This window comes from Sorex fumeus, unplaced genomic scaffold, assembly GCF_029834395.1.
Source record: "Sorex fumeus unplaced genomic scaffold, SorFum_2.1 ptg000098l, whole genome shotgun sequence".
Classification (NCBI taxonomy): domain Eukaryota; kingdom Metazoa; phylum Chordata; class Mammalia; order Eulipotyphla; family Soricidae; genus Sorex; species Sorex fumeus.
In genome coordinates this window covers 84,243,985-84,270,830 of record NW_026606155.1, presented here as the reverse complement: position 1 = coordinate 84,270,830, position 26,846 = coordinate 84,243,985, and the positions used below count along the sequence as shown (strand labels likewise).

Genomic DNA, 26,846 nt, shown 5'->3' with positions numbered 1-26,846 from the left:
GGAAGGGGCCGCTGAGAAGTGCCGAGGCTCTAGGGCTACGGAACCGGGGGGACTCTGCAAGCCTGCGCTGAAGATCCGAGTCCACCCCTCGCGAGGGACTGGGTCCGAGGAGCCCGTGCGGGCATCCTGGTGGTGGTGTTGGGGGGCGATCAGGTGTGGAGGGCGAGGAGATTCAGGGCATTCCGTCGCGGACTTCGGAGTTCCCTCGGGGCTCCCGCCTCTCGACCTGGACATCTCACTGGCAGCCCCCGTGAAAACCAGCCGCAGCCCCCGTTGTCCTGTCCAGCCTAAGGAGGGGGGCGGCGTCCGTCGGCCCGAGGTTGGGGGCGGGGGCACGCGAGTCTGGCGGGCGTGACCCCTCGAGGGGCGGAGAGGCCGAGATGGCCGTGGGCAGCAGCGGGAGCGGAGAGCGCCCTCCGGCGCCAGGCAGCGCCTCCTCGCGGGTTTCCGTCTCTGTCGAGTGGGCTCGGCCGCGCTGACCACCCGCGGGAGGCGGGACGCACGACGCCCGGCGGGTCTCTGGCCGCGCCGCCTTCATGTGGCCGCGGACGGGGACCCAGGAGGGGTCGGGCATGGGGCGCAGCCGCCTCGCCCTCCTCCCTGCCCGCCTGGCCGGCGCCGGCGATGTGGAGACGTAGAGGGGGACCGGCCCGCCGCCCGGGCGTCTCCTGGACCCCCCGCGCCACCGCGCCCTGAGCCACCGGCGCCCCCGCGTCCGTCCGGCCGGCCGGAGTGCCAGGCTCGCCATGGGGCAGAACGGCAGCTGGAGCTCCCGAAACGCCAGCGCGGTGCTGCTCAACGCGTCGGGCACCGAGGCGGCGGGCGCCAACCGGAGCGCGCTCGGGGGGCTCGGGGAGGCGCAGCTGTACCGCCAGTTCACCACCACGGCGCAGGTCGTCATCTTCATCGGCTCGCTGCTCGGTAAGCCGCGCGCGGGGCTCGGGGTGGGGGGCGGGGGGCGCACCGCGGTCCCCAAATACGCACGGGCCAACTGCGGCGAAGTTAAAGCGGGGACCGTCGCCCGAGAGCGAGCTGGAAGCAAAAGAGTTGCGGGAAGGGTTTTCTGGTTGTCCACCCGCATCCCGGTCGGCCCTGCCCCAGGCTCCGCACCTGGGGAGGTGGTCGTGGTGGCGTTGGCGTTGGGCACCCCCTCCACCCCCATCCCCAGACACTCAGCCGTAGTTCTTGTTTATCCTGAGCGAGCAGCAGAGCCCATGTGGGAATTGGTTGATCATCACTGATGCTCCCACCCAATCTCTGCATCTAGGATCTTTTTTTTTTTTTGAACCTGATTTTTGTGCGGGTGTTTATGCCTTGCTTCTTCGGAACAGTGGTCTGCTGATAAACAGCCATGCGGAGTTAAACTCTCTTTTTTTGCCTTCAGCGCTCCCCCCCCCCCCAAAAAAATGTCCCAGGAAAAGGAAGCCCGTCCCCCCTTCTCTACTTAATTTTTTGTTCGAATTGCACAGTAAAGATAGGATGAAAACACGACAGATTTCTGTGTACTTGCCCAGGAGAGGAAAGATCAGCGGATTGGAATGAGTAGCGCTTATTAAAATGCCCATGAGTGTGAGAATTCCCTGTACTTTTGGTAGCTGCTCCTTAACGGGTTCGTTCGAACCTCCTTGAGGCTTGTTGAGCGCGTTTCTTGTTATAAATATGAGGCTTGTTGAGCGCGTTTCTTGTTATAAATATGATTTCTCTTCAAATGTAAAATTACTTTATGAATAAGACCGCTGGAAGATGAAATGTGACTGGCAAAAACAGACAAAGTTTCAAAGCAAAAATAGGTTAGTTTTACTGGATGCCTGTGAATTTCCACGAGGACCAAATAACTGACATGAACTACTGAAGAATCCAAAGAAGTATTTGAAATTCACGTTGGCGATTACTCTTAATTGTCCTTATCCTCATCTACTCCCCCCTTCGCCCCCCCCCCCCCACTTCTCTTATTCTGATACAAAAATTTACAGTTTTTGTCAGGAGAGTGTTTTCAGTAAAAGACAGAAATATGGCTATGCCTAGATGTATGAGGGTGTGTGTTTTGTTTTGTTTTGTGCGTTTTGGCCACACCCTTCGGTGCTGATGTGGGTGGGGCAGAGGTGTGTGCGCGCGCGTGTCTATTGAGGACCAGGTGGTGACTGAGACTGAACCCGGCATAGCCCCCTCTATCCCTCAACTCTCACTCCCTCTGCCTTCCAAGATGCGTTTTGTGGGTGATTTGTTAAATGTACATAAACAAAGCAACAACTTGTGTCCTAAATACTTTCAAACTTCATTTAACAATTTACTGAACAGCTACTAATTACCAGGCACAGAGCATTTACATTATTGGAAGTTAAATTTCAGTATTGTTACATTTGTTTCAGATGTAGATTATTGAGGAGGCAGTAGACATGGTTGTATTTTTATTTCTTCATTTGTGAATGACTTGACAGAGAAGATTAATTTTTTCCTTCATCTTTGCCTTCCTTGTTTAGGGGGGGACATACTCTGTTTTCTCCCCCACTAACTAGGACCCTCCTAAGGGAGAAATCTATATGCTCCCTTTTATTTTTATTTTATATTTTGCTTTTTGGGTCACACCCAGCGATGCACAAGGGTTACTCCTGGCTCTGCCCTCAGGAATTACTCCTGGTGTTGCGTGGAGGGACCATATGGGATGCTGGGAATTGAACCAGGGTTGTTCCGTGTGCAAGGCAAACGCCCTAATCACTGTGCTATTGCTCCAGCCCCTATTCCCTTTTATTTTTAGAAAAAGCATAAATGTGGCCAAATTTCTTGAAAATAAAAATGAGGAAACTTATGCAAAAGTGTTTTCCTTAAAATTTAGCAGGGTAACCCCTGTGCATCACCGGTGTGACCCAAAAAGAAAAAAAAAGTTAAAAAAATATTTATCAGTGTAATGAAGTTGTATTATGTACATTTTACTTATTTAAGGTAATATTGATTCATTATTCTACAACCAGTTTGACCCATCTAAACATTCCTCCTATGATGTTTGGGACTCAGAGATTTCAAAGTTATGTGTGGTTAAGTTGCAAGGGGAAAAAAATGAGGGAAGCATAGTTTTATGAATCCTTAAAATAGAGAACATTCATATTAGGAATAAAAGAAAAGGGTTTGCTAAAGAAGAATCTGTATTTATTAAAAGTAAGTAGTTGATGGAATAGTATCTAGTATGTGACACCAAGTTAATCCATTTGTCTTCTCTATGCCCAACATAGACAACTGAGTTTTGAAGTTTACTCTCTTTAGGGGTAGGGGACACACCCAACGATGCTCTTGGCTGTGTGTTCAGAGATCACTCCTGGAAAGGCTTAGGGGACCGTATGGGGTGCTGGGGATCAAACCTGGGGCCAAGTGCAAGGCGAGCACCCTACCTACCTGGAGACAAGTACTCACTCCAGCCCCTAAGTTTACTCTTTAAACAAATTTAAATGTACTCCACATTTTCTCAGGAACTTTTAATTGAGTTTTTCCAGAAACCCGCTATTATATGAAAATGATTCTTACCTACTGTTGATGTCTTGTAATTCTTTTTGAAAACTCTTTATACTAAAAAATCTCAACAATTTGGAATAACAATTATTTTAATCACAGGGAATATTATTTGCTCTGTTGAAAAATGAACTTAAGAATTATATATATAGTACAATTAAAATATTATATGAGGATTTTGTACAAACTAGTGTTTTTTCGGCCATTTCCCCCCATGATCTGGGGATAGCTTCTGATAGGCTATTGACTTTCAAAGAGAGTTCAGTAATTTAGATTCCATTTCACTAAATATGGGCTGGAGTGATAGCACAGCGGGTAGGGCGTTTGCCTTGCACGCAGCCAACATGGCCGACCCGAGTTCGATTCCTCCGCCCCTCTCGGAGTGCCCGGCAAGCTACCGAGAGTATCTCGCCCCCATGGCAGGGCCTGGCAAACTCCTCGTGGTGTATTCGATATGCCAAACACAGTAACAACAGTCTCACGATGGAGACGTTACTGGGCCCGCTCAAGAAAATCAATGAACAACGGGAGGACAGTGACAGTCACTAAATATACTGTATACACAGTATTTAGGAGTGGATGGTATGGGGGCCAGGGAGGTAGCTCAACAGAGCTTTTCTGTGTGATTTGTATGCAGGAGACCTGGGCTTGAGCCCTGGCCTACAAGATCCTCCCAAGCAATCCCAGAGCATTGGTCTTAGCACCCCAGGAGGTGGCCCCAAACACAACATTTTGTAAAGGTCAGTGCTTATGATCTAGTGTATTTTTTTCTTTTTCATTTTCTTGGAGGGTGGATTCTCCCAAGCAGTGCTCATGGAGCCCAGGAGTCTTCCTATTTATACTTGGTGAATTGGGCTGGATGGTTCAGTGATTGGGCTTTGCAGTGCTGTGTTCCTCCAGGGCCAACAGTCATGGTGGGGTTAGGGAAGTTCTGTGGTGTTGGGGTAGAACAGGACCTGCTTCTCTGACTACAGAGCCCCATGCTTTATTGGTCCCATAGTGTATTTTTTTTCTAATCTGATCACACATCCTTGCTTATTGCCACTGGCAGGTATTTAGGAGATTCTTAAAAATTTGCTCATTTACTTTGCTTACTTTTGGCTGGGCAAGGGGTTTGGGCCACATCAGGCACATTGGGGGCCACTCCTAGCTCTGTGCACATAGTTTGCTTCTGGTGGTGGTCTAGGGAGTTAGGCTGTACCTAAGATTCAGATTCTTTAACCCCAATGCTCTTTCTCTTACCATTTAGTTTTTAAAAAGGAAAACCGGAAAAAGGAAGCAAATCAACACTATGAGCAGCAATCAAGGAGAGCCTATCTTACCCTGAAACTTACTTGTTTTTGGATCAAAACATTTTATTGGAGGTCTTCAGGGGGCATATCAAAAGCTGATGTCCTGGGCTGGGCCAGTTCACAGCAGTACAGCTTCAGAAAGCCTCTTCTGAAATTTATTTAAAAAAATATTTAAAAATAGAGAATTCCTTCTCCGGCTTGTCAAAGCACCATGTGTTTAGTTCTCATTCTGAAGTGATTTTCCCTTTCCATACCAATGATCTATAGTGAACTGGCATGAAATTGATAGCCTGCAGTAAAGATTTGGCTTGTTTGTGATCTGCTTCCTTGAGATGGTTGTTGAAGTCTTCATTTCAAAAGAAAGATAGATCTCTTTTCTGACAATGGTAATTGGGAATGATCACTCTGGACAAGACTTGAGTGCTGAGAGTAGGTAAAGGGATATACATGATAACCTGTCAGTACCTGTACTGCAAACCATGATGCCTAAAGAGGGGAAGGAGAGGGGAGTGGTGGTGGGAGGGAAACTGGGGAACTGGTGGTGGGAAATGTACATTGGTGAAGGGATGGGTATTGGACCATCCTGTGACTTAAATGCAATCTTGAACATCTTTGTAACTGTGTATCTCACAGTGATTCAGTTTATTGGAACTGAATTGGAACAAAACAAAATATGAAAGGTAGGGAACTAATTTGTTCAATCTTTTTTTCCTGGATGATTTGGATAACCACCACTTTTGTTTATGCTTATTTACAATTTTCCAACAAAATCATACTGGATACTAGGTAGTGTTTGTGTACTCTTTTTGGTGGCTGGGGCTGCGGGGGATGGTGCTGGGGATTGAACTTCCGCGTCTTTTGCATAGGAAGCATGCACTCTATCATTGACTTATGTCTCGTCTTTTTATGCAAGTTAAAATTATCCAAATAATAGTTGTTTAATTCTAAGAGTCCCTTAGTTAAATGTTTTATAGAAACAATAATGGCTTGTGCCTATAATTCATAATTATACAGGATGATTTTTGGTGAGCCATAATTGTAGCTAATAATATTGTAACAGCACCATTCTTATTCTACTTGCTGTCTGTTTTTGTATGCCTGGAAGCCTCGTAACTATAAAGAATAAGTTATCCTGCATTAACCTCAGGAGTTTGCGATAATGAGGTCAACAGTACCAGCCCGGGTGGGTGAACTTTTAATGTACTGAATGGAATTGCCTCACAATGTTTTTTATTTGGGCGGGTGTGTTAAAATTTATTTTTTATTGAATCGCTGTGCGATGCAGTTATAGACTTACAAACTTTCATGATTACATTTCAGTCATACAGTGATCAAGCATCCATCCCTCCACTAGTGCCCATTTTCCACCACCAGTGTTCCCAGTATCTCTCCCGCCACCCCCACCCCTTCCTACCCACTGCCTCCATGGCTGACATATGCCTCATAATGTTTGATTTCTATATGATATAAGCATTCCTGCCCATTATTTTATAATGTGATATGTTAGGTACAGAAAATTTATCTAAACACTCTGAATGAAATGCTTTTGGTAACCTTACATTTCTCCTTTCAAATCCTTCCACTTCTTTTCGTCTTCCAGTTCTTCCTGGAAATTAAATTTGTCAGTGGAAATTTCAAAACATGGTGCTGGAGAGATAATACAGCTGCCAGGGCACTGCCTTGCATGTGGCCAGCCCTGGTTCAATATTGGGCACCCCCGTACAGTCCTCCAAGCCTTACCAGGAGTGATCCCTGAGGGCAGAGCCAGGAGTAAGCTCTGAGTACCATTGGGTGTGGCTTCCCCCAAAAGGTAACTCCTCCCCCCAGAAATCTCTTGGAACTTGGGAGATAGCTCACAAGATAGAGCACATTCCTAACATATTTGAGGCCTGAGTCTGATCCCTAATACTGCACACTGTCTGCTCCTCCTCCCCCGACCCCCAGCACTGTCAGATGCAGTCCTGGAGACTCCTGCACACCGTTGGGAGTGGCACTGCTGATCCCCAAGCATCACTGGGTCAGATATGACTGATAGTGGTCCCAGCCCCCAGCATAGCCAGGAGTGACCCATGTAAAACAAAAGTATCACTGAGGCAAAAGTATTATCTTACACAGTTCACCAGTTACAGAATACATTTTAGGTGGTTTTGGTTGTATTCACAGAGTTGTGCAAATATTTGCCACTTTTAAATTCCAGAACACTTTATAACCCAGAAAATAATCAAGTATTCAAGCAGCTGAATCTCAATGGATTTGCCTCTTTTGGATATTACTCCATACATATTACTATTTTGTATTACTTTGTACATATTACTTCATGTGTACGGAGTAACATAATGGATGGTTCTTTGTAATTGGCTTCTTTCATTTGTTGTTATGTTTTCAGGGTTCATTTATGTTACAGCATATTCTCCATTTTTTATTACTGGGTACTATTCCATTATATGGATATGTCACAATTTATAAAATCTATTTATTAGTTGTTTGCCTTTGTGCTTTATATAATTATTGGCTGATAATGAATAATACTATAACATACATGTGAACATAATATTTTAAATTCTCTGGGGGTATATTAGCTCTGGAATTTCTGGGTCATGCAGAAACTGTTTAAGGAGCTTCTATAAAACTACTTTTATGGAATGCCACTTTTCACAAAAGTAGCTTCATCTTTTAACATTCCAACATTGTTATTTCTCCTCCTCCTCTTCCTCCACTTCCTCCTCCTCCTCCTCCTCCTCCTCCTCCTCCTCCTCTTCCTTTCCTCTTTCTTCTTTCTTCTTCGTTTTTGGGCCACTCCCAGTGGTGCTCAGGACTTGCTCCAGGGTTTGTGCTCAGGGATCACCCCTGGTGGTGCTGAAGATTGAACTGGCGTCAACCACCTGCAAGGCAAGCAAAATGCTCTAACTTCTGAACTATCTCTCTGGCTCCTTATTTGTCTTTTTTCAAAAATGGGCCAAAGCTGCAGAGATAATATAGGGGTTAAGGCGCTTGCCTTCACGTGGCTCATCTCAGTTTGAACCTTGGTACCATAGAAGGTCCACTGAGCACCACTAGCAGTAGCCCTGAGCAATTCCAGCTATGGTCCTCCTTCCTCTCCCCATAAAAAGATGCCAAACTCATCAGTGCTAAGGGATAGCTGCACTATATATGATGATACCTGGGGGCTGTGGAGTGCTAGGGATGAGTTTAAGGTCCTATGCATGCCAAGCCATGCTCTGTCTTTTTAATATTTAATATTTAAAATACTTTTTTAATCACTGTGAATTACAGAGTTACAGAGTTACTTATTATTAAGTTTCAGGTTTACACAATTCCAGCACTAATCCCTTCACCACTGTCCACTTCCCTCCACCAATGTCCCCATTTTCCCTCCTGTCGTCCAGTCCTTGTGTTACTTGCCTTACTATATCCCTCCACCTCCAGTCCAGTGGCAGGCTTTCTAGTGAAGAGCAGTTTTCCTGCTCTTTGTTTCAATGGCCTCTTGGGTTTTGTTATTTCCTTATTCAGTTTCTTTATATTCCACAATCCTAGTGATGTTGAGTGATACCTCATTGTAGTTTTGATTTGTATTTTTCCGATGACCAATATGTTAAACATCTTTTCATGCCCTTAACGACCATATGCACAATTTTTTTTTGGGGGGGAGGCGGGAAGGAATTATTCTTTTTCAGGTGGACCAGACCTAGTGTTGGGTATGTCTTTTTTTAAAAAAATAATTAATTAATTTTTACATACAAGTGGAACTACATGAAAAGTATCATGTTAAGTGAAATGAGTCAGAAAGAGAGGGATAGACAGAAAGATTGCATTCATCTGGGGAACATAAAGGTAAGGTAAAGGTAAAGGCCCTCCCGTTGATCTTCGATTTGCTCGAGCGGGCCCAGTAACGTCTCCATTGGAGACTTTGTTGTTACTGTGTCTGGCATATCGAATACTCTCGGTAGCTTGCCGGGCTCTCCGAGAGGGGCGGAGGAATCGAACTCGGGTCGGCCATGTTGGCCGCTTGTAAGGCGAACGCCCTACCCGCTGTGCTATCGCTCCAGCCTGGGGAACATAAAGTAACAAAAGTAACAAAATTGGGTATGTCTTTTTAATGTGTCTGTTTTTGGCTGGTGGAAATGAATTATGGAGTTCTCCACCACCCTCTAAATGCCCCTCCTGTGTGTCATTATGTACCCATTTTGCATAATACCTCCATCTGGTCGAGGTGTTAGTTTTATTTCTACATCAAACTGGCCAGTTTATAAGGAATAAAATTTATTACATGGTATTTGATTGTTTTCAGAATCGATGGGAGAGTCTGGGAATCGAGCCTGGACACCACAGCTATGGATGCTGAAAAAATCAATACAATCCTACTACTGGTTCTAGCAGATGAACCATTATGTGATGGCAGGGGTTCAATACTAGCCCCTAGGTGCAGCTGGCTCAGAAGCAGTGAAGAGGTCTGTCACATCTCTGTGCTTACAAGGAAAATCAATGAATGCTCCTGCCACCACCTCCCCTGAAGCTTGTCCACTTCCCTGGGGAGTGTCTGCAGCACAGCTCTTAGATCTGAAGGCTGCAGCCTAACTGTGGGGTTGTCAGAAAAGAAGTTGCAGCTTTCCAGCTGTTACAGTAGAGAGTGGCAGATGGTTGAGGGATGATAGAATGAGTATTTAGTGCATCAAACCCGGGATCTGTGACTTTCCATTTCAGGTGGTTACTTGTGGAACTCCTCCCTCACACCCCTCCCAGTACTCCCCAAGGCTCAAGCCCACTCTGGGGAATATGGATAGGTGTCTGACCTAGACCTTGTTGGACCTTGTTGGCCTCAGGCTCCTAGTTCTGTGGCCTCAGGCTCCTAATTCTGTGTCCTCAGTGAGTGGTTCGTGGAAGTTTGTGGGATCTGAGTGATTGCTGTGCAGAGGTTGATAGAGAAGCTTTGTCTCAAAGGGGCCCCTGAGCAGGGCCAGGGAGTCAGGTTATCTGCTTTCGAGAGGAGTTAAGAGCTGTAGAGATGAGGAGAGTGTGGACAGAGAAATTGCCGTGATGAACCCATTTGAGTGCCTGCAGGTTCCCTGGCTGTATTTTCAAATAATATGAAACAGAAAAATTCTCTTTATAGAGGAAAAACTTGTGTAAGCCGGGTTCTTGTCATGTACAGCAAGCAGTGTCCTGTGTATCTGTGGCGTTTTTATCACTGTGTGTGTGTGTGTGTGTGTGTGTGTGTGTCTGCTACATGGCAAACCAAGTCAAGGGATGGTGAGCAGCTCATGAGCATGGTCTCACTGCCGGGCAGTGCCTGGTGCAGGGGAAGTCAGATGTGCAGGACAGATTGTGACTGAAATTCAGAGCTACAGGAATTTAGCCAAACTAGAATTGGGCTTGTTAAGTGGAGAGATGCTTGTGATCACTGAGAGGATGTAAGTCTGGCAGCAAAAAAGGGCTGGGCCAATAGGTCATATTGAGACCCAGGAATAGAAAAGAGGTGGGAAGCCAGGCGATGCTGGTGTGTTCAGATCCCATGTGTGTACAGAGGCCACAGTTCACAGGAGAGTCTGTTGAATCGGAAAATACTGCCTCAGCTGTCCTGAATCAGCTAACAAATGGTCACTGGTTCTTTTCCGGTCAAGCATGCTTAAAACTAAACTTGGTAGTTATTTATACATGAAAAGTTGTTGGTAGTTAATCGATGCACAAATAATCACACGAAAAACCAGTCTGTTAGAGAAGGGAACTTCTGCCGGTGTTAGCACTCCTGAGGAAAGAATGATCACCCTGTCTCAGGCCATCAGCGGCTTTGTAAGAGCCAGGTAGTGAGTGGGGAAGGCTGGGGGTGAGTCAGGAAACAAACTTTGACCCTCCTATAGTTGTGGGGTGTCGGGTATAAAGTCCCAGCTATCTGGCATCCAGGGTATGGTTGGGGATGGAGTTACTCAGTTTTCTGCTTCAAATTTCACCGTTTCCAGCTCTCAGAGGTCAAAACAGAATATTTTGGTAGGATTAAATGCTTGGGTTCTCAGCTGATTCGAGCCCAGGGTATGGCGAGAGTGGAAGCTTCATCAGCACCAGGTCAAGGCCAAGATCCTTCCACCTACACCTGGGAAGCTTGGTGGTAGGAATGGGATTCCTGAATAAGGTCTAAAAATAATAATATTTTGACTTTAATAAAATGATGAGTTGAATTGTACTCCTCTTCCCTCCGAGGGAAGGACCCCCAAGTCCCACAATGTGACCTTATTTGGAAATCAGGTTGTTGCGGATATAATTATTCATAAGGGGATGGTGGACCCTTAGTTCAGTCCGACTGGTGACCTTTAAGAAGGCCATGTGAAGACTTGGATACAGAGGGAGAACATTATGTGACGAAGACTGAGGTTGGAGTTTTGCAAATCAAGGAGCACCCAGGTCTGTGGGTACACTCCTAGAAACTAGTAAGAGGTAAGGGAAGATTCTCCTCAAGGTCCTATAGGTATGTGGCCTTGTCAGCATTTTGATTTCAGACTTCTGCTTCCATAGCCATGAGACAACACTTTTCTGTTCTCAGCCACCCAGGTTGAGGTACATTGTTAGAGTAGATTTAGTAAACTAATATATCAAAGCAGCCAGCAAATTCTATACTGGAAACCCTGATATTTTTGCACAAGTGAGTGCAGTGGATTTTACAGATGAGTCAAAGCATCTTCAGAAGATAGACGATGAATCAGTACAATAAAGGCTGATATGCGCTTGTTCCTTTTAGGGGTATATAAGGGATCTTAAAAAAAATAAACCTTTTAGTTTGAGTTAATTGTTGATTTGTATGCAGATGAAAGGAACAATATGTTGGGGGTGCCATGCACGCATTTTCCGCTGTCCCCCAAGAGGGTATTGGTGTTATGTGGGTGTGTGGATACGGTATCATCACCATGGTATTGTCAAGGTATAGAGCATCTCTATTCTCTTGTTGCCTTCAGGCTTACTAAGGGGATTTCAACAACCTCTCGCTTGACTTTGGGTTTCTCAGGTGGAACCCACTCACAATTTCTTGTGAACTTGATTGCAAGACACACAAATCAAGGTGTCTGAGTGGGCTCCTTGAAACCTCCTGGGTTTCAGAGGAAAGATGGGAATCCACTGCTCTATGTGCCTGGGTGCCAACCCACAGCTTTTCCCCATGAGGGTTCAAGAGTTAAAGCTATTTGACTATTTGGATCTTGATGTCATGCCTTACTTTGGAATACTGTTACCTGTTAAATCTTGATGCCATGGTAGCATTTTCTAATTTCAATGACCAAATAGGACATTAATTAGAAATACTTTTAAAAATGAGGTAACATGGTTTACAATAGTATTAGTTTTGTGCTTTGATATGCCGTGTTACTACACCACACCTACTGCCTAATACCAATAGCCCTCCATAGGTTTTTCATCCATCCCTCCCTCTCCTCCCCTGCTTGCCCCCTTTCCCATGGCAAACAGTTCTCTTTGCAGTCTTCAGGTTTGTCTTCTTGGCCATTGTTTATTCCTTGCTTTGTTTCTTTATATTCTATGTATGTGTGAGATCATCTAGAATTTCTCTCTCTTAGTTTAGTTTGTTTAACTTGACACCCTCTAGTCAATCCAGCTAGTAAGCAGAAGGCAAGGTTTCATCCTTCCTAATAGCTGAGTAGTATTGCATTGTTTATCCGCTCCTTTATTGTTGGGCATTTGCGTTGTTTTCTGATCTTGGCTGTTGTAAATAGTGTTGCAGTGAACGTAAGTTTGCACTTATCTTTTCAAAATAGTGATTTTTGTGTTCTTGGGATAGATGCTAAGTGTAATTCCAGGATCATACATAGTATAGTTCCAGGATCATACACAGCTTTACATAGAAATCCCATTTTTTGGACTTAAAATTCATGAAGCAAAATTTTGTTCAAAGTTTCTACTTCCTTCATTGACATCAGCAACTGCTTTTGCTGGAAGCATTTTGGAACCAGCTTATAGATTTTATTTAATTTATTTATTTATCTTTTCGATGCACAGGGGCTACTCCTCGCTCTGCACTCAGGAATTATTCCTGGCGCTGCTTGGACGATATGAGATGCTGGGAATCGAACCCGGGTCGGCCGCGTGAAAGGCAAACACCCTACCCACTGTACTATCACTCCAGCCCTAGCCTATAGATTTTTTTTATTTATTTTTTTTATTAGTGAAACACCATGAGGTACAGTTGTAGATTTACAATATTTTGTGCTTGGGTTTTGATTATACAATGATCAGATACCCATCCCTTCACCAGTGCCCATTTTCCACCACCATGGATAATACCCCCCCACCCCCATCCCCCATCTCCCCCTGCCTCTGTGGCAGGGCAATCCCCTGTGTTCTCTCTCTCCTTTTGGGTGTTGTGGTCTGCAAAAGAGGCTTTGAGTGGCAAACATGTTCAGTCCATGGTCTACTTTCAACATGCATCTCCCCTGCAGGGAGCATCCTCCAAACACCCTTTATTTGGTGCTCCCTTCTCTATCTGAGCTGCCCTTTCCTCTAGAATGCCCGGCTGGCCACTATAGCTTATAGATTTTTAAGGGCTCATCATTATCAACTTCCAAGCTGTGTGAGCGAGGACTGAGTCTTTTTAAAACTCATATATGACATGGCCACTGCATTTTAACCCACAAACAACCATCTTGATTTTTTTACGAGAGTATTCCGTCTGTGCAGCAAAGCCTGGCAAGTTCCCCATGATGTATTCGATATGCCAAAAACCGTAACAAGTCTCATAATGGAGGTTTTACTGGTGCTTGATCGAGCAAATCGATGAACAATGGGAGGACAGTGCTACAGTGCTACAGTGGGTAGAAAAGTTGAATAATGGCAGTAAATAACAGCATTTACTAACTCCCCTCAGATGATCTCTATAAAAAGCCTAAAGTAATATTGAAAGAGATAACTTCAGAATATTGTGCCTTCTCCAGACAAAATTCCAAATAAGTTATTACTTGTTCTAAATAAAGTGATTGAGAGATTAAACTTTATTACTTGTGTTAAGAATGACTTTGTATTTTCAGAGAGAGAATCCTTGAGGGCACCTCTGCCTTATCTTTTAGAGGTTATGTGATATTTATTCCCTGGTTCCTGGGGTAGCCCTGTGGGGGTTCATTTGCACCTTTAATTACAGCTATTTTTTGTTGGGGCTTCCTGTGTAGTTTCTTCGGACAAGAAACACTTCTAAAGGTTGCTAAATGGAAAGGAAAGAATAACCCTGTGAAATCAACCTGAGTGTGAATTTAATTTCCAGGAACACAGAGTTCAAGCGGGCCTCAAGCAGAGACAAAATAATCAAATTTTGGTTTCCAGATCCTTTCATTGATTGATGAAAATAGCACCTTTTGTGTTTGCCTTGTTGTTTCCGTGGCCTTCTTCCAAGGCTGAAAGTCTTTAAGCAGTGGTGATTCTGCACATCATCAGAAGTCCTAAAATGAAGCTTTTTACTTCTGGCAGGACCAGGGGCTGGAGGGCTAACTGCCTATTTCTGTATAGAATGCTGTTATTGTTAATCATGGATGGGACTTTTCTCTGAAGGCCCAAATATTTCTTTCTTCTTTCTATGAGCTCTGACTTCAGGATGACTCTAGATTCTTAGGAGAGTGAACTCTCGCCTGGTCCTGCGGTGAAGTGGCTGGCAGACCCTGGAAAAATAATTTCGCCTCTCTTTGTGATTGTAGTTGTGAGACAGAGATTCTTAAACTTAATGTGCATGAAAATATCTAGTTAAAAATGCAGATGGGAAGGGAATAGGAATTTAATTTGGACTTACTGGTATCAGTTTCACCCATTTTTGATTAGCTCTTGACTCAAAAGTTCTGAAGGTAACTTGGAAAGAAATCATAGACTCTTATGAGTAGATCTCTTTTCGGAACCGACTTAGCTCAAAAGTTATGAATATATCCCAGAGAGGCAAAAAGGTATAGTCGAAGTGACATCTGCAATTGTTTGTTCATTGCAGCACTCTTTACAATAGCCAGAATCTGGAAAAAACCTGAGTGTCCGAGAACAGATGACTGGTTAAAGAAACTTTGGTACATTTACACAATGGAGTACTATGTAGCTGTTAGAAAAGATGAAGTTATGAAATTTACATACAAATGGTACTACATGGAAAGTATCATGTTAAGCGAAATGAGTCAGAAAGAGCGGGATAGACACAGAAAGATTGCATTCATCTGAGGAACATAAAGCAACAAAACGGGAGACTAACACCCAGGAATGGCTCAGATTAGTACCAGGAATTTTGCTCCATGACTTGAAGGCCAGCCACATGTGCTAGGTGAAAAGGAAGCTCAGACAGAGAAGAGAGCTCCAAATAAAGGGTGTTGTGAAGACCCTCCCAGGGTGGGAGAGACATGCTAAAAGTAGTCTATAGACCAAACATGATTGCCACTCAATGCCTCTCTGGCAAAACACAGTACCCAAAAGAAGAGAGAGAGAACAAGGGGGAATGCCCTGCCACAGCGGCAGGGTGGGACGGGGGGTGGGGGGTGGGGTGGGGTGGGAGGGATGCTAGGACCCGTGGTGGGGGAGGATGGGCACTGGTGGAGGGATGGGTACTTGATCATTGTATAACTGAAACCCAAGCACAAAAATTTATAAGTCTATAAATGTACTTCATGGTGTTTCACTAATAAAAAAATGATAAAAAAATAAAGAAAAAAATTTATGAATGAGGCTAAATTCCTAATCCTACCCATGTCAATCATATTCCTCTCTTTCCAAACCTTTAGATGCTAATTGTAATAATTTCTGACAAGAAGGTACTTTTCTTTTTACTCCCCCGCCTCCCTTTTTTCCTCTTTTTGGGAAAAGAGAAACACCCAGAAATTTTCAGGGGCCATTCCTAGTGGTGTTGAAGGACCATGTGGTGCTGGGGTTTGAACTGGGGTTGGCCACATGCATGGTCAGCACCCTAACTCTCATGGAGGATGCCTTTTATAGTCTTTCATAAAATAGGGGGAGTGGTGGCTTATGTGACAACTTATTCAATTATTATTATTATTACTACTAATATTATTTTGCCTTTTGGGTCACACCCAGCGATGCTCAGGGGTTACTCCTGTCTCTGCACTCAGGAATTACTCCTGGCAGTGCTTGGGGGACCATACAGGATGCCAGGGATTGAACCCAGGTTGGCCGCTTACAAGGCAAACACCCCACCCACTGTACTATTGCTCTGGCTCCTCATTCAATTATTAAGGTGATTGATCTTTTATCTTCCACCCTAATATCTCAGTAAGATCAGGCAGAATAATTGGCTGCTATAACCATGATAGTAGTACTTTCTGAAGTGACATAACTTGGAAAAAAATCATCCTTCCACTTGTTCTTTGCAGAATTTTACAAAAATAAAAACTTTTGGGGCCAAAGTGATAGGGGTTAAAAAACTTACCCTGCACGGGCCTCTACCCTCATGCCCTTAGGGCCCCAGAGTACCTCTAAAAGTAAACCCTGACCCAAAACTCAAACAAAGAACTAACTTTTATTGAGATTAAAATATAAAGTGTAGACAACATGTACCATCTGAAGGGAACTCATCATATTCAGTACCTAGTATTTTGGGACTTTTTAAAAAAAATTTTAATTTTATATTAATGAATCACCATGAGGTATAGTTACAGACTTACAAACTTTCGTGGTTGTGTTTCAGTCATACAATGTCGAATATCCATCGCTCCACCAGTGCCCATTTTCCACCACCAATGATCCCAGCATCCTCCCACCATCTCCAACCCATTCCTCCACTCCCCACCCCGCCTCTGTGGCAGGGCATTCCCTTTTGCTCTCTCTCTCCTTTTGGGTGTCGTGGTTTGCAATAGAGAGAGGTATTGAGTGTCCATCATGTTCGGTCTGTAGTCTGCTTTCAGCACACATCTCCCATGTATTTTGGGACATTTTCACCTTCAACCTTTTCCATTATGTTGTGGCCCATCTTCTTGCTACCTAATGAAATCCCACCCACTTGCCCTCTAATTCAGACTTCACAGTATCCTTGAAATTCATTAAGCTTAATGAGCTCTCCAGTTATTCAGTCTGTATGCAGTAACAATCCCAAACTGTAAAACTAAGTCTTTCTTCAAAGAGCCACAAGCAGTGGAAATATGTGGACATACATAATATAGTATAGGATTATTTTCCAGCTTGGCACAGAAGAAAATGAAGGGAACAAGTGGGTGATCAGAAGGACCAATTTAAGGGCTATTTAGGTTGGAGAGACTTGTGACTGATTTAGCTCACAAATCTCCTATTAGAATAAGAACAACCAAGTAGCATGTGGGCAGCTTTAAAGGTACATTTCTTTTCGATGTGGTTTGCTAATTAGACCTTTTTATTGTTCATCGCAGGCATCTTTAATTTTGACTCAGAAAACTTTGTGTACTCTCACATTATAGATTGAAAAAGTCAGTTTAAACCTGCAACCCTCTTTTCATCTTAAAATAAGACTAGTATTGTTGGAGAATTTGTCATGTAGGTTGAAATGAACTCACATATTCTGGTGACTTCATAATAATGTCAGTGCATTGATGCATTGAATTTAGTATTTACTAAACTCTCAAGCCCTTATTTATTTTTCCCTTACAGGATAAGGGATTCAATCTCTGGTTTCACACCTGCAGGGCAAATACTTTCTGCCGATCTACATTTCCTACTCAAAGTCTTGGTTTTATGTTCTGCTGTTTTGCTTCTTCATTTTTGTCTCTATTCAATTTAGAAATCAGAATAGCACTTTATTTTTATAATCATTTTTATTTACTGAAACTTAAGAAGCTTAGGTCCTTGTTTCATCCTGTTAAATTTTTGTGGGGTGGTGAGGGTTTGGGTCATACCCAATACTGCTCAGGGTTACTGACTTGTTTTTTAGGGGTCATTCCACACAGTGCTCAGGGGACCATGCAGTGGCAGGAATTGAATCTGGGCAAAGCCTGTTCCCCAGCCCAATGAACTATCCCCCTAACCTTCAACCTATTGGAAGTTTTAGGGGGTGATTCTGATTATGCTATGTAACTTTTTTTCTTGTATTTTGTTTAAAATTTATTTTTATTAGTGAATCACAGTGAGGTACAGTTATAAACTTTCGTGTTTGCGTTTCAGTCATACAATGATCGTTTATTGCATTGAATTTAGTATTTACTAAACTCTCAAGTGCCCATTCTCCTTCACCAATGTTCCCAGTATCCTTCCCACCATCCCCACCCCATCCCCCATCACCCCACCCTACCTCTGCAGTAGTGTTCTCTATCCTTTTGGGTGTTGTGGTTTGCAATAGAGGTATTGAGTGGCCATCGTGTTCGGTCTATAGTCTTCTTTTTGCATGTATCTTTCAACCTGAACTGATCCTTCCAATATCCTTTGCTTGGTGGTCCCTTCTCTATCTGAGCTGCCTTTTCCCCAAGCATGTGAGTCTGGTTTCCAAGCTGTGGATAAGCTATGTAACTTTACTCCTCTCAGTGATAATAACAATGTATCTCTTGTATCACCATATAGAGTATTAATTTTAAAAAGTTCTGATGGGGCTGGGAAGATAGTTCAGTGGGTAAGGTGCTTGCCTTGCACACAGCTGACCTAGGTTAAATCCCCAGCACACCATATGGTCTTCTGAACCCTCTAGGAGTGATCCCTGAGCAAAGATACAGGAGTAAGTCCTGAGTACCTCTGGATGTGGCCTAAAAGTAAAACAAAACAGAAGTAAAGTGCTAAAGGGTTTATGGAGAGATTCATGATCTTCATGGTAGGTATCTACAAATTTAGGTAAATTTTAATGTATATATATAAACTTTTTGGGAACAATTGATCACTGTCACTGTCACCGTTCTCCCGTTGTTCATCGATTTCCTCGAGCGGGCACAGTAACGTCTCCATTGGAGACTTTGTTGTTACTGTGTTTGGCATATTGAATACATCACGGGTAGCTTGCCAGGCTCTGCCGTGGAACAATTGATAAATGAATTATAAATGTATTGAGTAGGACTATAAACCAGTTCTTATTTCCCTTTATTATTTATAAAATGATCTTGGGACATCTTATCACATGCTTTATTGAAACCACATAGACCGAGTCCACTACATCTCTTAGGTTGACTGATACAGGAAAATAAAGAGAAGCTGACACGATTTATTTTCAGTGCTTCTATGCTGACATACCTCCCTGGTCTTCCAGAGGAATTGAGTCCAGGGATACTAAGTCACTTGGTAAAATCTCAGTATTCTTTTATGGGGCAGGATCACATCTGGCTGTGCTCATGGCTTACAACTAGCTCTGTGCTCAGGATCACTCCTAGTGGTACTTAAGGGACCATATGTGGTACCAGGGACTAAGCCCTGTTCCCTTGCATTCAAGGTCTTATCTGCTATGCTACAACTCCAAACATGTTTCCCTCTCCTCCCTTCCCCGCCCAGAATAGGTGCTCAGGGCTTACTTCTGGCTCTGTGCTCAGGAATTTCTCCTGGCAGGTTTGGGGGACCATATAGGATGTTGGGGATGCATGCAAAGTAAGCACATTACCTTACCTGCTGCACTATCTCTTTGGCTCTCCTCTCATTTTTTTTTTTTTTTGAGGGAGGGGAAGATTTCACCATAGTTTTGTCAGTAAAGAGCAAAAGAATATTTTCAGAGTAGTTTATTATTGTGTGAATTAGTCTGATCTGGGCTGGAGTGGTAGCACAGTGGTAAGGCATTTGCTTTGCATGCAGCCAGCCTGGCCGAGCTGGGTTCGATTCCTCTGCCTCTTTCGGAGAGCTTGGCAAGCTACCGAGAGTATCTCACCTGCACGGAAAGCCTGGCAAGCTACCCATGACGTATTCAATATGCCAAACACAGTAAAAACAAGTCTCAAAATGTTACTGGGCCCGCTCGAGCAAATCGATGAACAACGGGAGGACAGTCTGATCTAAAGAGTATTCACTGATATTATACATTCATGAAAGTGAGGCAATAAACCAATAGTTTTATCAACTGAGAATATTTTCTCTAATATACTCTGCCCCGCATGGCAAAGCCTGACAAGCTACCCATGACATATTTGATATGACAGAAACAGTAACACCAAGTCTCACAATGGAGACATTACTGGTGCCCGCTCGAGCAAATCAGTGAACAGCAGGAGGACAGTGCTACAGAGCAATGTACTCTGCAGAAACAGACAGGACCAAATGGTAACGTTTTCAGGTGGTAACTCAGAATGTTGACAACAGTTTACAAGATCCGCCCTTAGGAACAGATTGACAGATGTGATCACTTGCTGCTTAGAAGGGGCCTCATAAAAACCACTAAAATTAATAGAGAGGCGTCTTGATGAGTAACTGGGAATGAGCTGCCTGGAAAGAGGAGACATAGAGGCCTTGATGGATTAGCTGATGATTCAAACGCCGAGGCTCAGGATTGGAAGTAAACTAAGTCAAAAGAAAGTCGGCTTTGGAAAAATGAAATTTGAAAATAAAATTTGAACACATTTATCATTGCTCTGGGCCTGATATCTAAGGCAGCAAATGCAATTTGCTGTCAGCTGTGTGGTTGCTATGGCTCTTGTAGGTAGAAGCTCCACCAGTTGAAGGGCTAATAGGCATTAAACCTTGTTTGCAAAATCGCCTTAAATGTGTGTGTTTCAGAGATGCCTCAATGTACACAATAGGTATTCTGCAAATGTGTGTAGAATGAATATGAAACATATAAATGTTCAACATTAAATGAAGGAAATATCATTGCCTTTTTAAAATTTTTGTTTATTGTGTGGATACGTGTTTGTTGGATCTCATTGTCGGTCCTAGTTATAGAGAATGGCACAACAAAGAGTAAGAATTGCCAGTATTTCTTTTAAATAAATTTATTTATTGAATTACCGTGAAAGCAGTTACAAAGCTTTTGGGTTTAAGTCTCGGTCATACAATGATGAAACACCTGTCCCTTCACTAGTGCACATTTTCCACCACCAAAAACCCAGTATACCCCCATCCCACACCCTCACTCTTCCTGTATGCCAGATGATTTCCACATTACTCTCTCTTTACTTTGATTACATTCAATATTTTGACACCAGACCCACCATTATTATTTGTGATTTTATTCCAACACTCAGATCTGCTGAAAAAGCAACATTAGACAATTTGTTTTCTATTGCTGATTATGAACAGCATATGATGTTGAGCGGCCGCTATTGGAATTCTGAAGTTTTAAGAATTAAATGTGAAGGGATTTCTGCCAAAAGCCGCTGGGTTCTGAGATTTGTTTTTGAGTCTCTGGGATCATGGCCATGAAGCAGCTTGATCAGTAGCCAGAGGGGTTGTTCCTGGGTGGCGACTCGGAATCTCATTGTGAGGGAGGGTTCCACCCCCATCCCATGAGGCCCCTTGTGTCTTGTCACTGCGGGCCCCCACCTGGCTGTCCATAGGCCTCTGGAAGATGGCCGCGCCTGAGCCGCCAGGGGGAACAGGTGAAGGAACAGAACCTTTTCCCATTAGTATTTATTTTTTTAATGAATAGAGTGTGGGTTGATAGAATTTCAAAAGAAATTTGAATTTCCCAGGAATATGGGCATTATTTGTTGGTGAGTTATTTTCTCGCTGAACTGCCAGCAGTGAGAACTTGGTCTCTTTCCTTCTCACTGACTTCCTGGCCCATCACCTGGGTAATGACTTTCTAGTTTTATGCTACCTTTCAGCATATAATAGCACAAAATATTTACTCCAACTTAGCCCTATTTGTGGTGTGTTGTGCCAGAAAATCAAGAAACCACAAACAGAAATAGAGAGAATTTTTTTTTTCAGATTTTGGGCTATACTGGTGATGCTCAAGGTTTACTCTTAGCTGTGCACACAGCAATTGCTTTTGGTGGTACTCAGGGAACCAAATGGGATACTAGGGATTGAGTCTTGGTTAGACAATTGCCTTACCCATTATACTGTTGCTCTGGCAATTTTTTAAATTATGAAAGTTTATAGTTGCAATAGTCTTATTTCATGGAAAAGTACATGAGCCATACCGAACTTATTTCTTTTCAGGGAAGTATGGCTGAGAGTAGGACTTTGGATAAATCATTTTGACTGTGGGGCTACAAGGACTTGGGGTAGTTCTGGGTTGGTCAGCTCTGCTACTTACTAACATTTCATCTTTGGGAAGGTGAACTTTTGTTAATTTAAAAATGCTTTATGGAGGATGGGCGCTGGTGGAAGAATGGGTACTTGATCATTGCCTAACTGAAACCCAAGCACAAAAATTTGTAAGTCTATAACTGTACCTCATGGTGTTTCACTAATTAAAAAAAGTAATTAAAAAATAAAATAAAAATGCTTTATTGGGGGCTGGAGTGATAGCACAGCGCCTTGCACGCGGTGGACCCAGGTTCGATTCCCAGCATCCCATATGGTCCCCTGAGCACCGTCAGGAGTAATTCCTGAGTGTAAAGTCAGGAGTAACCCCTGTGCATCGCTGGGTGTGACACCCCCCCAAAAAAGCCCCCAAAATGCTTTATTTCTCTTCATTATAAAATATCCAAGATTTTAGAAAACACAGTCACAAAGAAGAATAAACATTCATATAATAAGGAAACATTCCCATCACTAGACATTCTTTGAAACTGTCATTTCTTGCATTTACAAGGTATTCATTTATTTAATCCTTTAACTATTTACAAATTTTTGAGCACTAACAGTGCTTCTTGGTTAATCCATGATAAAAAGCACTGTGAAGATTACTCCCCTCCTTTTTAAAATTCACTCACTGTGAGATACAGTTACAAAGATGTTAATAATTGGGTTTCAGGCATACCATGTTCCAACACTGTCCTTTCACCAGTGTACTTTTCCCACCACCAATGTCCCCAGTCTCCCTCCACCCCCACCCCGCCACCTTCCCCCCAGGCCTGTCTCTATGATAGACACTTCTCCCTTTCGCGCGCTCTCTCTCCCTCTCCTCCCCCACCCCCATCCTAACTCTCATTCCTTTTAGGCATTATGGTTTGCAATACAGGTACGAAAAGATTATCATGTATATTACTTTTTTCTCTGTCCAGCACTCAGTTCCTGTTCAGATTGATCATTATATCATTGTCATAGTGGTCCCTTCTCTGTCCTAACTGCCCTCCCCGTTCCCCACTTCTGCAAAGCTTCCAACCATGGACCAGTCCTCCAGGACCTCATTGAAGATTACTTTTCAATTAAAAAAATCTTTTTTTTTTTGCTTTTTTTGGGTCATACCCAGCAATGCACAGGAGTTACTCCTGTTTCATGCACTCAGGAATCACTCCTGGCAGTGCTTGGGGGACCATATGGGATGCTGGGAATAGAACCTGGGTCGGCCGCATGCAAAGCAAATGCCTTACCTGCTGTGCTATTGCTCCAGCCCCTGAAAAAAATCTTTGTTCAATTATTTTCCCATTGCAATAGTTTCCTTGTCTTCATGGGGGTATTATAAAGTTTTGCTTGTAGTTTTAAACTGCTCATGAGAAACAGCCTTGTTCCTGACGCCCCATTCGCTCTCAATGGAACGGCCATCTCCGAATGCAACAGCTATGTGTACCTAGGTCGAGAGGTCAACATGACAAATGACCTGGCACCCGAGCTGCGCAGGAGGAAGAGAGCGGCTTGGAACGCCTTCAAGAACGTCGAAGAAATAGCTAAGAGGACGAAGAACCTCCGGCTCCGGGCACATCTCTTTGATTCCACTGTTCTTCCTGCATTAACATATGCCTCAGAGACCTGGGCCCTAGGCAAACAAGATGAGAACGCCATTCAGGTCTCCCAAAGAAGAATAGAAAGAGCTATGCTTGGAATATCACGTTTCACTCAAATGAGAGAACGAATCCGGAGTTCTGACATCCGTCGACGATCAAGGATCAGGGACGCTGTCTCATTTGCCAAGGTGTCGAAAATCAGATGGGCTGGTCACGTAATGAGATTTAAAGACGACCGTTGGACTAGAGCTGTTACTGATTGGATTCCACGGGATGTCAAGAGACCGCGTGGCCGCCCACCTACCAGATGGTCAGACTTCTTTGTCAAGGTCATGAACGATCGGTTTGAGGCCCTCCATGTTCCCGGAGCGAAGAGATGCCATTGGGCTACACTAGCACGCGACAGGGACAAATGGAGACGTTACTGGCGCCCGCTCGAGCAAATCGACGACTAACGGGAAGTTAAGTGATTAAGTGATTTAAACTGCTGTTTTGTTTTCGTTTTGGGGGTCAGACCTGGCTGTGCTCAGGACTTATCCCTGGCTCTGTACTCAGAGGTCAGTCCTGGCAGTGCATGGAGGATCATATGTGGTTCTGGGGATTGAACCTGCACGAGCCCCCTTGCAACGCAAGCAATACTGTCTCTCTAACCTTGTTTATACATTTAAAACAATAGTTACCACACTCAGGGATGCTTGCCTGGCAGTGGCTAACTGAAGGTTTCAGTGCTAGGGCCTGCTATTACATGGGCGTCACTAAGACTGCACCCAGTGTGATAAGAGAGGAGGCACAAAGCTTAGAGGGCCATGTGGTCCTGAGGATTAAATGCCTCAAACATGCCAAGCATTGCTCTACTCCTTGAGCTATCTCCTGGCCCTTCTTGTACCCCCCCCCCCCCCGCCTCTCTCCCCCTCTCTCTCTGTCTTGGGAGAAGAATTTCTTTTGTTAAATATGTGATTATGTGATGCTGAGCAAATTGGCTAGTGCCTGGTACACAGTAGATTCTATAAACATGTTAGGAAATAAAAGGTGTTTATGGTCACAATTAGAGTATGATCTCATATTGTTCATTCAAAAGCAGTCTACTCTTCACCTCCTCAGGGCTCTCAATGGGCATTGGCATAAGGCATGTCTCACAGTTAGGGTTTCATTCACCCATTTTCAGACATTTGTTAGCTTGCATTAGCTAAAATTTTCTGCAGATGGGAAATGATCTTGCAGAGGGATGGCTTCAGTTTCTAGGACAGTCTCTTCTACAAAAACTTGTACAAACTCGGAATCAGAACCCTCATGGTAATAGATTTTTTTCTTTTTGGGTTACACATGGCATTGCACAGGGGTTATTCCTGACTCTACACTCAGTAATTACTCCTGGTAGTGCTCCGGGGATCATATGGGATGCTGGGAATCGAGCCCAGGTCAGCTATGTGCAAGGCGAACACTCTACCACTATGCTGTCACTCCAGCCCCTTCTTTTTCTGTGTGTGTGAATGGATATTTTTACAAAATAAGTTGTCAAATATTGCTCTTTTCAATCTAGATTGGAGCTGCCCAAGCTGCCCTTATTCCATTAAAAATATATATTTTTTGTATTTATAAGAAGTAAAGTATTTCAAGGTAAAGGTGAGCTGGTCAGTGTTTACCAACCAGTTCTGTCTTTGTAAAAAGACCCTGATTTTGTTGTTCTTGCCAGTTTGTGTGGTGTAGCCATTCCCACCTGGGCCAATTTTAGCTTCCCAAATGGAAGACGATAAACATGGCTCCTTCACTGTGAGCAGGCTCCTGTGTAGCCCTGCCAATGCAAGATTGAGGAGCTGTGTTAGACTGAGCCCATTGAAAGTAAGTGGAGAGTAGCTCCTTCAAGTCTATTTTCTATGTTGCTCGCACTGCTCTAGGTACTGGGAATTTAGGAGTGAAGCGGACTTCTTGGAGCTCACACCCCAGTGCAAGATGGAGGTTTCCAATTTCCACTTCTTGGGGCTCTAGTATTCTCATATTTGGGGATAATTTGAGCAAGGTTCTATAACACTTTATTAAATGAGAAAAATGGCATCAGCTTATTTTCATTTTCCTCAGTATAAAGCAGGGGCTGTAGAGGTAGATGTCCAACTGTTCTCTCGAATTGTCTCCTCATCTTAAGTCTCAGAGACCCGTGGAAGCTAGCAGCATTGGCAGCATTCCGTAGGGATGGGAATTGAAGAGTGGGGAAGAGAAGAGATTCAGTCCCCTGAGTAATCCAGAGGAGTTGACTGTTTATTGGCCATTTCCTGTCTCAAATGTCAGTGAGCTAGAAATTTGCAGGATGGACAAGCTTTTTTCAACTGAAATCAGGTCAAGGAGTCTTGAAGTCTGCATCCTCAGGAAGGATCAAAGAGAGGTTGGTGAGACTACTTATGGTAGAGCTCAAAGAGAAGGCAGGCATTCATGCTCTTTTGGAAGAGGATTTGAATCCTCGGGACCTCGAATCTTCTCTATTGAAAATTGCTGAGCCATCTCACTAATAGATGGAGTGATTGGAAGGTAAGAGATTTTCTGTTAAGAAGGTCAGGTCTGTTGAAACACAGCTTTAGATAAGCAAGGTAGAAAGGTGACAAACTTTAAAAGCAAAATCTTTTGATAAGCCAAAATAAAAAAGAACGGTGACAAGCTTTTTTTTTTTTTTTCAAAATCTGTTTGATGTTGTGTAAGTCCTGCTGTTTGTTGTAGGACTCCCAAGGGCTCCTGCCCGTTCTGTTTTCACCTGTTGGGTAAGTGATTCATCTGTACATTACCTAATGCTGTCACCACCTCAGTGTCATTTAGCAAAGGTGGATTGTGAACCATTTACCTCTCTCTGTGATTGTCTGGATTGTGTATGGCTCCATTCCTGCCTGGTGTTAATCTCCCTTTAGAAGTAAGGCCATTCATATTCATTGTGATGCTTTGGAATTTAATTGATTGTGCTATTTTTGGCTAGATGAAGATAACTCAAGTTCTTTTCTAATACAAGGATTAGAACATGCCTTCTAGATGCTTGGGAGTGCCCAGGTATCTCCCAAGTCTGGATTTTGGACTCCCAATATCACAATCACCTTCTAGTGCTTCTTTATAATTATTATTTCAGTGGTGCACGTTCAGCTTACAAGGCATTGTCTCTGTAGTGGGATTTAGGATTTTGAGTTTTCAATCAGTTCTTTTAGGTGATCGATAAGCATAATGAGGTATATGAAGCTCTTTTGTAGATTCACAGACTATTAGGAAGTAACCTCAGAATTCCCCAGGGTTTCAACCTGTTGATCTATTAGAGGTTGTTTCCTTAACATTTTATGCCTGTAAACAAGTGTTTCTCAGACTTTAGTGTAAAAACAGATGCAACCAGCCTGGCCTTGCAGTTAAGCTTGGGAAAGGT

General features: G+C 43.5%; 1 protein-coding gene across 1 annotated transcript in view; it reads left to right on the top strand.

The window, feature by feature from the left end:
• The first annotated feature begins 732 nt into the window (after positions 1-732).
• GPR176 (G protein-coupled receptor 176) overlaps positions 733-26,846 on the top strand; it is a 90,915-nt gene continuing 64,801 nt past the window's right edge. The window contains exon 1 of the mRNA XM_056133373.1: positions 733-921. Coding sequence (XP_055989348.1) covers positions 747-921 — 175 coding nt within the window. The 5' untranslated portion in view covers positions 733-746. The remainder of the gene's footprint in view (positions 922-26,846) is intronic.